The sequence below is a fragment of the Microcaecilia unicolor genome, chromosome 2, assembly GCF_901765095.1.
Source record: "Microcaecilia unicolor chromosome 2, aMicUni1.1, whole genome shotgun sequence".
NCBI lineage: Eukaryota > Metazoa > Chordata > Amphibia > Gymnophiona > Siphonopidae > Microcaecilia > Microcaecilia unicolor.
In genome coordinates, this window is record NC_044032.1 from 73,165,069 (window position 1) to 73,178,390 (window position 13,322).

The 13,322-nt window shown below is 46.2% G+C and overlaps 1 protein-coding gene across 1 annotated transcript in view; it reads left to right on the plus strand.

Annotated features, from left to right (window-relative positions):
* Positions 1-13,322, plus strand: part of NIPBL (NIPBL cohesin loading factor) — a 1,064,356-nt gene that overhangs the window by 673,092 nt on the left and 377,942 nt on the right. The window contains 2 exon segments of the mRNA XM_030191924.1: positions 5,797-5,940; positions 11,032-11,121. Coding sequence (XP_030047784.1) covers positions 5,797-5,940; positions 11,032-11,121 — 234 coding nt within the window.

Below are 13,322 nucleotides of genomic sequence, written 5' to 3' on the forward strand. Positions count from 1 at the left end.
ATCCTTAGTTTATAGAAACAGCTCTGAACTACCTTAGAGATGTGTTATCAAATCTAGAGAGTGGTCCAGCACAACCCCCTAAATTTCTACAGATAACACAATATAAACAAGACACCCTGCAATGGGAGTGGGGGGGGGGGGGGAGGGCGGGATCCTTTCATGAAAGTAATAAGGCCCCAGATTCCTCATGATTTTGAGGAATGGTGGGTGTAGACAGTTGAAGACTTGGATAAGTGACTCAATAGTGGGACTAGTTCTTTAACAGCAGTCAGCTTTAAGTCCTTACACAAACTTCTGTAGTCCATACGTAAGCATTTATTACTTAATTCTGGAGAAGAATCAGAAAATTAGCAGCTTTCAGGTATTGTAACTGTGTGACTCTGAGGCTAGGCTAGCCTACCCTTTTACTAGGCATAGTATAGAAATTAATATAATGGCACATTGTTTTGTTTGTCGACCTCACATAACATTGTATTATTAAACTGTGTTGTGACCAGATTGCTGGGCAGACTGGATGAACCATACAGGTCTTCATCTGTCATCACTTTCTATGTTGTTATATAATGCCTTTTGATCTATCAGCAGCCTTTGACACTGTTCATGATGCCCACTTGAAAGGTTGGTTGAGGAGGTAGGGATACATGGCCTGGAGTTTTGGTTCTCTTCATTTTTTGGAGGGAAGAATGTAACATGTTTGGAAGAAGGAGCTGCCTGAGGAGTTGGAATTGTGGAGTCCCACAAGGATTGGTGTTATCTCTTTGTGCAGTTCGCTTTCATTCATCTTGTTTAATATATTCTTGGCCTTCTATAGGGGTTTGGACTCTGTTAGTTTTCCACTCCATCTATATGCAGATGATATACAGATTTTTTCCACATAGAGTGGATTGCATTCGCTGTATACAACATCTGGTTGGGAAACATTGCAAATTGTGGTTAAGTGGCTTAAAAACAAAGCTCAAATATAGCTGAGAGAGGGACAATCTGGCTGGGAATAAAGAAGTGGGGGTGGATATTGACCTGACATTTAATACACGTCACTAAGCTGGTGCAGGTTATTTTTTTTTTTTGTCAGTTGCAAGTTCTTCATCAGATTTGAGCATTTCTTACTTAAACCAACTCTGTGGGATTGTTTGTGTCGGGGTTTGTTTGTTTTCCCTGCATGGATTGTGGGAATGTGCTGATTTTGGAGAGATTGCATTAGCTCCCAGTGGAGTCTTAAGTGTTGACTCAAGATCTTGACCCGGGCATTCAAGAGGCAGTATGGTATGGGCCCTTTGTATTTGTCAGCCCTCGTTTTGTGTATCAAGCACAAGTCAGGTTGAGGCCGGCTGCACGGCCTGTTATGGTTACCTGCATTGAAGGATTAGACATTGCATTTCATACAGCGTAGGCCTTTTTTGGTGTTTGCTCCACCTTGTGGAATAGACTGCTTGAAAGGGTGCTTTTGGAGTCAGATTATTTTCAGTTCCATTGGCAGGTTAAAACTTTTGGAGTCGAAGAAAGATGTGAGGTTGCTGGAGCTTTTATGGGTGGTAGTTTACTTTTAGAGTTTCTGAAAGGAGGGCTTAGATAGGCTTTTTTGATCGTACTAAATAGTTGGATTGCATTAAGTTAAATTATGTAGTATTAGTGTGTTGCTGTTATAACTGGCTTTGAGTGCTCTGGTAGAGGCAATGTATAAATGTGAGTAAATATTAAGAAATGAGATCTCTCGGTGCCAAACAAGTTTAAATATCTAGCTTAACAAGGATCCAAGATGGCTGCCAGTAAGTCATGCTATCAGAGCTCTCCATTTGTGATACTTTTTTCTTTGTTCTTTTGGGCTGTATCTTTCTCCTCAATGCCTAATCAAAAAGGATTGGGCACCCTCCCGCCTGTCTCGACTCTCTTTGTTGTGGTAAACAGAGATTACTGCTTTCATGCAGACTAATATTTGTGGCATTCCAGCTGATCTGGGCAAAAGTGTCACGTTCTCAGGTTCAGAGCCCGCGGGGCCGGGCTCTGGAGCAAACGTGAGCCCTTGGGCTGCTGCCGAGGAGCGACAGCAGCAGGCAAAACCCACCAACCAACACTGGGCAAGCACACCGGCAGGGACTGCAGGCACTGCCCAGCGAACCGGAACACATGGACTGGAGGACACAGGACTGGAACACTGGACTGCAATCCCCCGGACTGGAGGACACAGGACTGGAACACACTGGACTGGAGCGCACCAGACTGGAACACACACCGGACCGGAACACACTGGACTGGTCCGTACAGCTTCACCTGCACTTGGCCACAACCCCCGCCCCCCCCAAGGGTTGAGCCCTTGGGTTCAAGTGGCCGGCAGGACTTACCGGATACCGGATGACATAGGGACCAGGACTGGAAACAGAAGTACTCCTAAACCTAAACTGATCTAAGTGCTCCCAAGCCCTAAACCAGCAGGAGTGTTCCTAACAGTAAACTGACAAAAGGACTGCCTAAGCCCTATACTAAACAGGAGCTCCTAAGCCCTGCTCAACAAAGGGACTTCCTAAGCCCTAAACTAACAGAGCAGGGAACTAAATACACAAGCTAGCAAAGGAGCTTCCTAAGCCCCTACGCTACAGCAGTGCACCACCGCACTAACCTAACCCAGGTGCCACTAAGCACCAAGCTACAGGAGTACTTCTCTCAGCGAATTGAAGTGCCTCTAACAGCACCAAACCCAGAAGTACTTCTAACAGCAAACTGAAGTGCTTCCTACAGCACCAAAACCAGAAGTACTTCTAACAGCAAACTGAAGTGCTTCCTACAGCACCAAAACCAGAAGTACTTCTAACAGCAAACTGAAGTGCTTCCTACAGCACCAAAACCAGAAGTACATCTAACAGCAAACTAACAGGGCTTCTAACCACACCCAAAGGGAAAGCAGGGGAGCTACAAGGGAAAGGCAAGTGAGCTAAACACTTAAACACAGGTCAAATGTGCACACTGCACCAACACTAACCTGGACCTAAAGCAAACGCAAGCAGGGAAGCCAAACACATCAGACGAAGTGCCCACTGCACTAACCCTACCTCAAGCATATGTTGCAAAGGCCTTGAAGGAAAGAACACCACTTCTTTATCAAGGCCCTCCCAGATGATGTCACACTCCCTAGCCCCAGGCAACAGCACACTGACCCAGAGAGGCCCAACCCACACCAATGCAGTCCCATGAAGCACTTGAAGCCAGTACACCCAGAAAGGGAGCAGAGCAACTCAGGCAACACCCACAGCTGCAGTAAAGTGAGACAATTAGCCCCATGCTGCTGGAAGCTGCCAGCACAGAGAGAGAGAGCCAGCTCAGAAAGGACAGACAAAAGAAACAGAAGCCAGCTAAGAAGCTGACCACCAGGAAAAAGGTAAGTTTGAGAGGGGTTCTGACCACGATCATAACAGAAAGGAAGAGCCCAGACCACAAGAGTGAAGTATCGCTCAGTCCCATGAGTCCAACAGCCCTACCAGCTCGGCGGATGCACATGGCTATAGCAATGCATGCAGCTAGGAAGATCATGTAGCCTGCGACACTGGAAGGAGTACAGCCAATGAGTTGTACTTGCAAAGGTGCAAGGACAATGATATTTGTGAATCAGCAGTTGCTGCTGGGAGGCAAGGACATTCCAGCTTGTGGAATGAATTTATTATTCCCCTTTTGATAAAACCAGCAAAGATAAACATAGAGGCAATGTGGTTAGCCCTTGAATTTGCTTCAGAGTAATTCCTGCTGTCCAAGGGAACTCAGTAAAGTTACAAGCTGTAGAAGCTAGAATTGGAGTCTGTGAAACAAAGTGAAAGACCTGAGCACTTAAGTTCAGCAAACTAAACAAACTCAAATGCTTTACTCCAGGATAAGATGATATTACACCGGAAGTTAGAAAATTGTTATAACTATATAATCATCTAAATACTAAGAATTTTGAACTTAGTTGTTGACTCTCCCTCCTAAGGATCTATTCTTTATTATTAGGATTTATTTACCACCTTTTTTTGAAGGAATTCACTGAAGGCAGTGTACAGCAAGAATAAGTCAAACATAAGCAGTAGAAAATTACAGCAGCAAAAATATTCAAACAACAATACAAAATATGGCATAGTATACTACTTACAATGTTCACCCAATACATAATGCAACATTTAATAGACAGCAAAGGGAATAAGCAAAGATGGAACATATAGATAAGTAAGAGCAATTAGAAATAAGGAGACTAATTTAAAGAAAGTTGCACATGAAGTCAGAGAGGTACCTAAATATTATCTCAGCTAGGGTAGGAATGGATAAACCTGTCCTGCTACAATATGTTCAGCCAGTGCCACGCCTGGCCTGTTTGAAGAGCCAAGCTTTCACCTCATTCCTGAAGAGATAGTCTTGTGTTATGTGAAGCCTTTCAAGGGGTGCATCCAGAGTGTCGGGGCTACTCCAGAGAAAGCTCACATGCAGGTATCACATCATGTAATAGACTTTAGAGAGGGTGTGGTTAGGGATACTCCTTGGGAGGACCTTAGTGCCCTTGGAGTTGTGTAGAAGCGTGATCCTGTTCTTGAAGTACTCGGGGCCATTTCCTTTAAGGGCACTGAAGATCAGATTGCTAAAAGAGACATTACATTGTTCTCCTGAATCCCTTCCTCCCTCACCTATTTTAAGATCTGCATATCTTACTGATCAGCCTCCACTGGTAAATGTTTCCTTGGACAGTTTGAATGTAACAGAAATACTGATAGTTCTATAGATGAGAGTACCTCCAGAGCAACTTTATTAATATCCTTTGTCTTTCTCCAAGATAACGGGGACGACCAAGGTTTACGGGGGCGTGTTGGCAGTGTAGCGAAGGCGGGACTGGGGCATGCTTAGGAGATGGGCGTTCCTCGGCCGGTCCCTGACGAACACTTGGGCGACTTTACTTGGTCCATTTTTTTTCACGACCAAGCATCAAAAAGGTGCCTGAACTGACAAAATGACCACCAGAGGGAATCGGGGATCACCTCCCCTTACTCCCCCAGTGGTCACTAACCCCCCTCAAAAAAAATCTTTAAAAATACTATTTTCTCAGCCTCAAATGCCATACTCAGGTCCATCGCAGCAGTATACAGATACCTGGAGCAGTTGTAGTGGGTGCAGTGTACTTCAGGCAGGCGGACCCAGGCCCATCCCCCCTACCTGTTACAATTGTTGTGGTAAATGTGAGCCCTCCAAAACCCACCAGAAACCCACTGTACCCATATGTAGGTGCCCCCTTCATCCCTAAGGGCTATGGTGGTGGTGTACAGTTGTGGGGAGTGGATTTGGGGGGCACAGCACCCAAGGTAAGGGAGCTATGCACCTGGGACCTTTTTCTGAAGTCCACTGCAGTGCCCGGTTGGTGTCCTGGCATGTCAGGGGGACCAGTGCACTATGAATGCTGGCTCCTCCCACGACCAAACGGCTTGGATTTGGTTGTTTTTGAGATGGGCGTCCTCGGTTTCCATTATCGCCAAAAACCGGGGAACGACCATCTCAAAAACTACCTAAGGTCGTCCTAAATTTCATGATTTGGGTGTCCCTGACCGTATAATCGAAACAAAAGATGGAAGCCCATCTTGTTTCGATAATACGGGTTGCCCCGCCCCTTTACGGGGCATCCAAGGATGCCCTTATGAAAACTTGGGCGCCCTGTTCGATTATGCCCCTCCACGTTTCTTTTTCAAAGTTTGACTTTGATGTGCAATTTGAAAATTAAAAAAAAAATAGCTTAACATTATTTTGACCAAAAAAGGGTTTCTAATATAAATACCTTTTTGTATTCTCTTTTAGGTTCATCAGTTCAGTAACAAATCAACTGAGATGGCTTTAAGAGTAGCCTCACTTGATTATCTCGGAACTGTAGCTGCACGATTAAGGAAAGACGCAGTCTCCAGTAAAATGGATCAAGGGTCTATAAAGAGGATCCTAAAACAGGTATATCAGATCAACCAAAAATGAACAGAAAATGGTCTGTAAAAATTTTCATGTGTTCAGATTCAGCCACCGTCCTCACGTAAGCTAGTGTTAAGATGTCTGTCTGTGAAGCCAGCCTGTCATATTAGATTCTTTCTTAAGTGGTAGGCCTTTTTTATCTTTTTGAGTTTTATTGACTTCTTTTAAAAATGTAATCTGTTGTAGTTGAAATAATTTTAATAACTACAATTGTTTCTTGGTACCATTCCTGCCTTTTTCTTACTTTTCATATATAAAGAATAGGGGTGGGGGAATCCAATTTTTCTTAGTTTTAGCCCCACTTTCCACCTTGCCCAGAATAACATGTGTGACTGGCTTTTACTCCATTAATCTTCAAGTGGTGGAGGTGAAGTGTTCTCAAACACTGAAACAGGTTGGTTCTTGTGGCAGCAGGGGTTCTCAGAGAGGCAGCTACCTTTCTTCCCAGTGTAAGGCTGATGTCCATAACTGTGCGTGACTGTAGCAGCATGTAAAAACATTGTTGGCTTTTAAACAGGAGACTTCAAACAAAATGTTCTCCACTGCACTGGTCCATCCAAGCCATGGAATTGGCTTCTATGTCTGTCTTTTTTATGTTTCAACAATTTTTATTGATGACCCGTCAAACAATACAGATAACATTTTCAATCAACAACAATTTGTGATCCATTCTTCAAATTACAATGTTAAAGATCAATGAAACATCAAAGTTTTTATGTTTTTATTTAACTCCCTCCCCCCAAACCCCTAATCCCCCTATTCCCCCTTTTTTCCCGACCCCCTCCCTCCCCCCAACCCCCACTCCATATTATCCCTTCTAAATCTATTAATTACTATGAGTGACTCTACTTCTCCCATAGCTATCCACCCTCACCCAGAGCCCGATAACTCCCCAAGCTGATTTAGAGCTGCAGGCCCGAGGAGCTATGCACCTGGGACCTTTTTCTGAAGTCCACTGCAGTGTCTGGTTAAATAGAACTTTCGTTGTGATTTAAATTTTAAATGAAAATCTCGAAGTTCCAATAAAGTTGAGCACTACATGCCCTTCCCGGTATTTGACTCCTACTTCTCATCAAAAGTTTTGTTGTGACCACTTTCTGTAGATCCTCCAACCATCTCAGAGCGAGAGGACCCAACTCTCTGTGAGGGCAGCTCTGCAATAATCTTTTGTGGAGCAATGATATCGAAATGGGCTCATTCGTGGGCATTTCATAAAGCTCGCGAATCTTGATGGGCACATCAACAGCAAGTGAGGACTGGGGCAAAGTATCAATATAATGGGATACTTGCTTATATGCCAATCTATCTGCCCATTCTATTGTGCCAAGACCCAAAGACTCCAACTGCCTGATATTTTCTGTGGAGTCCAAAAGATCTTGTATGGTTTGAAGCCCTCTATCTCTCCAAGCCCGTATGCACAGGTTTTCTATACCCAGGAGAAAATCTCCATTCCCATTAATTTGTAGCAGTCTACTGAAGCGCGGATCAAAAGACCAAAGTCGAGCTAAGGCTCCCCATACTGCCCTTAGAGGTCGCACTAGGGTACTGACACGGAGATGCGATGGCAGATCTGAGGGCATGGCCTGCAAGACATAATGTAAGTGCAAGGGGCGAACCCAGTCCACTTCCATCTGCAGCGATGTATAATATGTCGTTCCCAGCAGCCATCCCCCAGATGCCTCAATAAGCAGGCCCTATTATACCGCTGTGTATCCAAGACACCAAATCCTCCTCTGTTCCAACTATTCATCATATTTTGCAAGCGACTTTGTGGCCTTTTCCTATTCCAAAAAAATCTAGAGAGCATTCCCATCAAGCTTCTCCAATCTCGCTTAGTAAGGTATAGTGGCAGAATCTGGAAACAATATAGCCACCTATGGAAAATAATCATATTGAACAAGGATACAGGACCCAACAAGGATGCCCCACCTCTCGATTAGCGGTAAGGTCTCATGCGCTAACTGGGCGGTAAGCGTTCAACACGTGTAAACTGCCGATTACCAGCGAGTAAGCACCACGTAGTAGAAAATAGAAAATATTTTCTACTGCATGTTTTGGGCATGCCAGAAATGGAATTACTGCCCAGGGCACACTGTAGCCGAGTGGTAATGCCAATTTAACCCACGTTGGACGCACGTAGGCACCTACACGCCTTATTAAAAGGGCTCCTTAATTGGTTTTACAGATAATAGAATTAAATGTTATAATCATTTACATGTGTTACTTATTAGCATTACTAGTAAAAAAGGCCCGTTTCTGACACAAATGAAACGGGCGCTAGCAAGGTTTTCCTCGGAGTGTGTATGTTTGGGAGAGTGTATGTGAGAGTGAGTGTTTGAGAGTCAGAGTGAAAGTGTGAGTCCAATCCATGCTCCTCTGTCACCTGGCCCCTCCATTCATCCCTATCCAGCAATTTCGCTGTCTCCCTGAGGCCTGCCCTGCAATCCATATGCATCCATGGCCATCTGTTCCCTCCATTCATCCCTATTCAGCAATTCCCCTCTCCCTGAGTCTTGCCCTTCCAATCCATGCCCATCCATGCTCCTTTGTCATCTGGCCCCTCCATTTTTCCCTATCCTGCATTTCCCCTCTCTGCCTGAGGCCTGCTCTGCAATCCATATCCATCCATGGCCATCTGTCCCCTCCATTCATCCCTATCCAGCAATTCCCCTCTCCCTGAGTCCTGCCCTTCCAATCCATGCTCCTCTGTCACCTGGCCCCTCCATTCATCCCTATCCAGCAATTCCCCTCTCTGCCTGAGGCCTGCCCTGCAATCCATATGCATCCATGGCCATCTGTGCCCTCCATTCATCCCTATCCAGCAATTCCCCTCTCCCTGAGTCCTGCCCTTCCAATCCATGCCCATCCATGCTCATCTGTCACCTGGCCCCTCCATTTTTCCGTATCCAGCATTTCCCCTCTCTGCCTGAGGCCTGTCCTGCAATCCATATCCATCCATGGCCATCTGTCCCCTCCATTCATCCCTATCCAGCAATTCCCCTCTCCCTGAGTCCTGCCCTTCCAATCCATGCTCCTCTGTCACCTGGCCCCTCCATTCATCCCTATCCAGCAATTCCCCTCTCTGCCTGAGGCCTGCCCTGCAATCCATATGCATCCATGGCCATCTGTGCCCTCCATTCATCCCTATCCAGCAATTCCCCTCTCCCTGAGTCCTGCCCTTCCAATCCATGCCCATCCATGCTCATCTGTCACCTGGCCCCTCCATTTTTCCGTATCCAGCATTTCCCCTCTCTGCCTGAGGCCTGTCCTGCAATCCATATCCATCCATGGCCATCTGTCCCCTCCATTCATCCCTATCCAGCAATTCCCCTCTCCCTGAGTCCTGCCCTTCCAATCCATGCTCCTCTGTCACCTGGCCCCTCCATTCATCCCTATCCAGCAATTCCCCTCTCTGCCTGAGGCCTGCCCTGCAATCCATATGCATCCATGGCCATCTGTGCCCTCCATTCATCCCTATCCAGCAATTCCCCTCTCCCTGAGTCCTGCCCTTCCAATCCATGCCCATCCATGCTCATCTGTCACCTGGCCCCTCCATTTTTCCGTATCCAGCATTTCCCCTCTCTGCCTGAGGCCTGTCCTGCAATCCATATCCATCCATGGCCATCTGTCCCCTCCATTCATCCCTATTCAGCAATTCCCGTCTCCCTGAGTCTTGCCCTTCGAATCCATGCCCATCCATGCTCATCTGTCACCTGGCCCCTCCATTTCTCCCTATCCAGCATTTCCCCTCTCTGCCTGAGGCCTGCCCTGCAATCCATATCCATCCATGGCCATCTGTCCCCTCCATTCATCCCTATCCAGCAATTCCCGTCTCCCTGAGTCTTGCCCTTCGAATCCATGCCCATCCATGCTCATCTGTCACCTGGCCCCTCCATTTTTCCCTATCCAGCAATTGCCCTCTCTCCCTGAGGCCTGCCCTGCAATCCATTTCCATCCATGCCCATCTGTCCCCTGTATTCATCCCTATCCAGCAATTTCCCTCTGTCCCTGAGTCCTGCCCTCCCAATCCATGCCCATCCATGCTCCTCTGTCCCCTGCCCCCTCCATTCATCCCTTTCCAGCAATTGCCCTCTCTTCCTGAGCCCTGCCATCCCAATCCATGCCCCTCTGTCCCCTGCTGCCTCCATTCATCCCTTTCCAGCAATTGCCCTCTCTCCCTGAGGCCTGCCCTGCAATCCATTTCCATCCATGCCCATCTGTCCCCTGTATTCATCCCTATCCAGCAATTTCCCTCTGTCTCTGAGTCCTGCCCTCCCAATCCATGCCCATCCATGCTCCTCTGTCCCCTGCCCCCTCCATTCATCCCTTTCCAGCAATTGCCCTCTCTTCCTGAGCACTGCCATCCCAATCCATGCCCCTCTGTCCCCTGCTGCCTCCATTCATCCTTTTGCAGCAAGTCCCCTGTCTCCCTTCATGACCCCCCCTTGCATCCATGCTTCTCTCTCTTCCATGTCCCAGCCTGGGCCGCCCTCTTCTCCCCCCCCCCCCTCCCCCCTTCGCATCCATGCTGTCGTTTCTCCCCTGCCCTCCCGCTCCCATTGTTGTTGTTTAGTGGCCACCCTCTTCTCTCCCCCCAACATGGTTGTTTTTTTTTTTTTTCTTGTTTTTAAATTTACCTCCGTGGCAGCGAAGCGTCAGGGAAGGAGGCGGTGCTCCCGACGTCTAGGTTTTCCTTCGGTGTGTTCCGCCTTCTTTTGACGTCATCCTTGACGTCAGAAGAAGGCGGAACACAGCGAAGGGAAGGCTAGACGTCGAGAGCGCCGCCTCCTTCCCTGACGCTTCGCTGCCGAGCGTTGCGATTGGTTGAGTGTCATTGCTCCGCCCTCGACGTCATCACGTTTGACGCGTGGGCGGGGCAGACACAATGCGATCTCACCCCCTTCACTTTAGAATGTTGGCTAACAGAGGCTTCATTAGAACGTTGGAGGTGCGTTTTATATAGAGAGATTTTAATTTTAAATTTAATTTTAATTTTAAAGTTACCAGAGCTCACATTTGTAAATGAGTTTATGATTGTATTGATATTCCATGAGTATATCTTGCTATATATAGGTATCTGGAGGTGGAGATGAAATTCAGCAGCTGCAAAAGGCTCTACTAGATTACTTGGATGAGAACACTGAAACTGATCCATCATTGGTGGTAGGTTTCTGTTACCTGGATAATGGAGTCTGTTTCACTCCCAGTTTCTTGTTACCTTAATGGTTAGTTGTTTGATTACATATGCTCTTCCACCCTAACTGTACTGTTTTTTAAAGCTGAGTTTTGTTGTGAAAAGTTTCACGTAGCTCATTAGTTTCACATAACTCAGGATCATTATTAGTACTGCATAAAATGTTTCTATAATTTGTTACTACCTGTGTTACAATGGCATGTGAATTAAGAGAAATCTCTGATCTCCTCCTTTACAAATTGATTAAAATAGTGTGTATCTCACACTGAATTTCAGTTTGTAAACAACTTGTCCATTGTTTACAGAGAATCCTTAAAATGAATGCAAAAGAAGGAGTTTAAACATACATAAATTAAAATGGTTAGCAATACATTTACTTTATGACAGTATAGTGTAACTCATTGGAATCTGAGTGAAGACATGGACTCATTTGCAAGAAAAAGTAATCTTAATGTAAGTGTGCCAATTGAAACGACTAAAAATACTTGAAGCAGTGAAGTTACTTTTAGCTGGTTGAAAGAGAGTAATCATCGTATGATGGAGACAAGAGAATGTTTTGTATTTTGTTTTGTTCAATGTGGTTTTTGAATTTTATGATTATGTATAGAGAGTTGTGGTAGCTGTGTTAGTCCACTTTTAAAGGTAATCAATAGAAATCAAACAAATTAAAACATGGAAAAGAAAATAAGATGATACCTTTTTTATTGGACATAACTTAATACATTTCTTGATTAGCTTTCGAAGGTTGCCCTTCTTCGTCAGATCTGACGAAGGGCAGCCTTCGAAAGCTAATTAAGAAATGTATACCTTTGATGAAAAAATTTTAGCCTCCCCTCAACCGGCAAGTCATCCAGGACAGACACTTTTACTGTGGCTATGCTAAGCTGGAGCCAGCCAAAAGCTCATCCCTTGCTTTGACTGGGGAGCAGCAGGGGCCTTGGGCGCATGCTGTTGACGTGAACAAGTGCGTTGGGGCTGAGTAGGCTGATGAGCTGAAGGATTGTACCTATGCCTAGAACAGTAGTAGGGACCGCTCCATGGCTTGCCAGAAACCCTCCCAGATGAGGAGGTGGATGCAGAAGGCACGAGAGAAGAGATGGTATCAGTGTGTTTCTTAATTATAACCTCCGATTGGTGGGTTCTTCAAATAGTCCGTCTCGGATACACCCTCAGTTGGCTCTCCAAACCTCCAAGTTGCCCACCAAGAGCTCATTCATTCAGCTCTCAGCACAGGCAGGTACTTGCAGAGGAACTCTCCGCCCTTCTGAAAGCCCATGCAGTCAAACCCATTCCACAAGAGAAAGAAGGGCAGGGATTCTATTCCAGGTACTTCCTTGTGCAAAAGAAAAGGGGGGGGGGGGATGCGTCTCTTCCTGGACCTAAGGACCCTGAACAAATCTCTGGTCTGAGAAATATTCAGGATGGTTTCCCTGGGCGCTGTTCTCCCCATGATTCAGAAAAATGATTGGCTATGCTCTCTGGACTTAAAGGCTGCATACACTCACATCCCGATACTTCTAGCCCACCGGAAGTATCTTCGATTTCGGCTGTGAGCATAAACTACTACTTGTCATTTCTATAGCGTTACTAGACCTACTCAGCGCTGTACACTTGAACATGAAGAGACAGTCCCTGCTCGCACGTCACTTTCAGTACCGCTTGTTGCCTTTTTGCTTCGCGTCAGCTCCCATGGTCCTCACCAAATATCTAGCAGTAGTTGTAGCTTCGCTACGCAGACTGGGAGTCTATGTTCCCATATCTCGAAGGTTGCCTGGTGCTCGGGAGTGCATTCGGATGACTATTCGGGTGCTAGAGCTACTAGGGTTTGTTTAAAGTACCCCAAGCCCCATCTACACCCTGTCCAGCGATTGGAGTTCATAGGAACCCTGCTCAACACACAGAGGGTTCAAGACTACCTCTCGGAGACAAGAGCAGACAATCTTGTCTCGCATCCAGGGTTCGTGCCCCTCAGCAGATCACAGCTCGGCAGATGTTGAGGTTTTTGGGCCACATGGCTTCCACAGTGTATGTTACATATGAGATTAGCTCAATGGATCCTGGCTTCTCAATGGTATAAAGCCATGGGGAGCCTGCAAGATGTCATTCAAGTGTCCCCAGAGCTTCTAAACTCTCTTTAGTGGTGGACAATTCAATCCAGTTTGACTCTGGG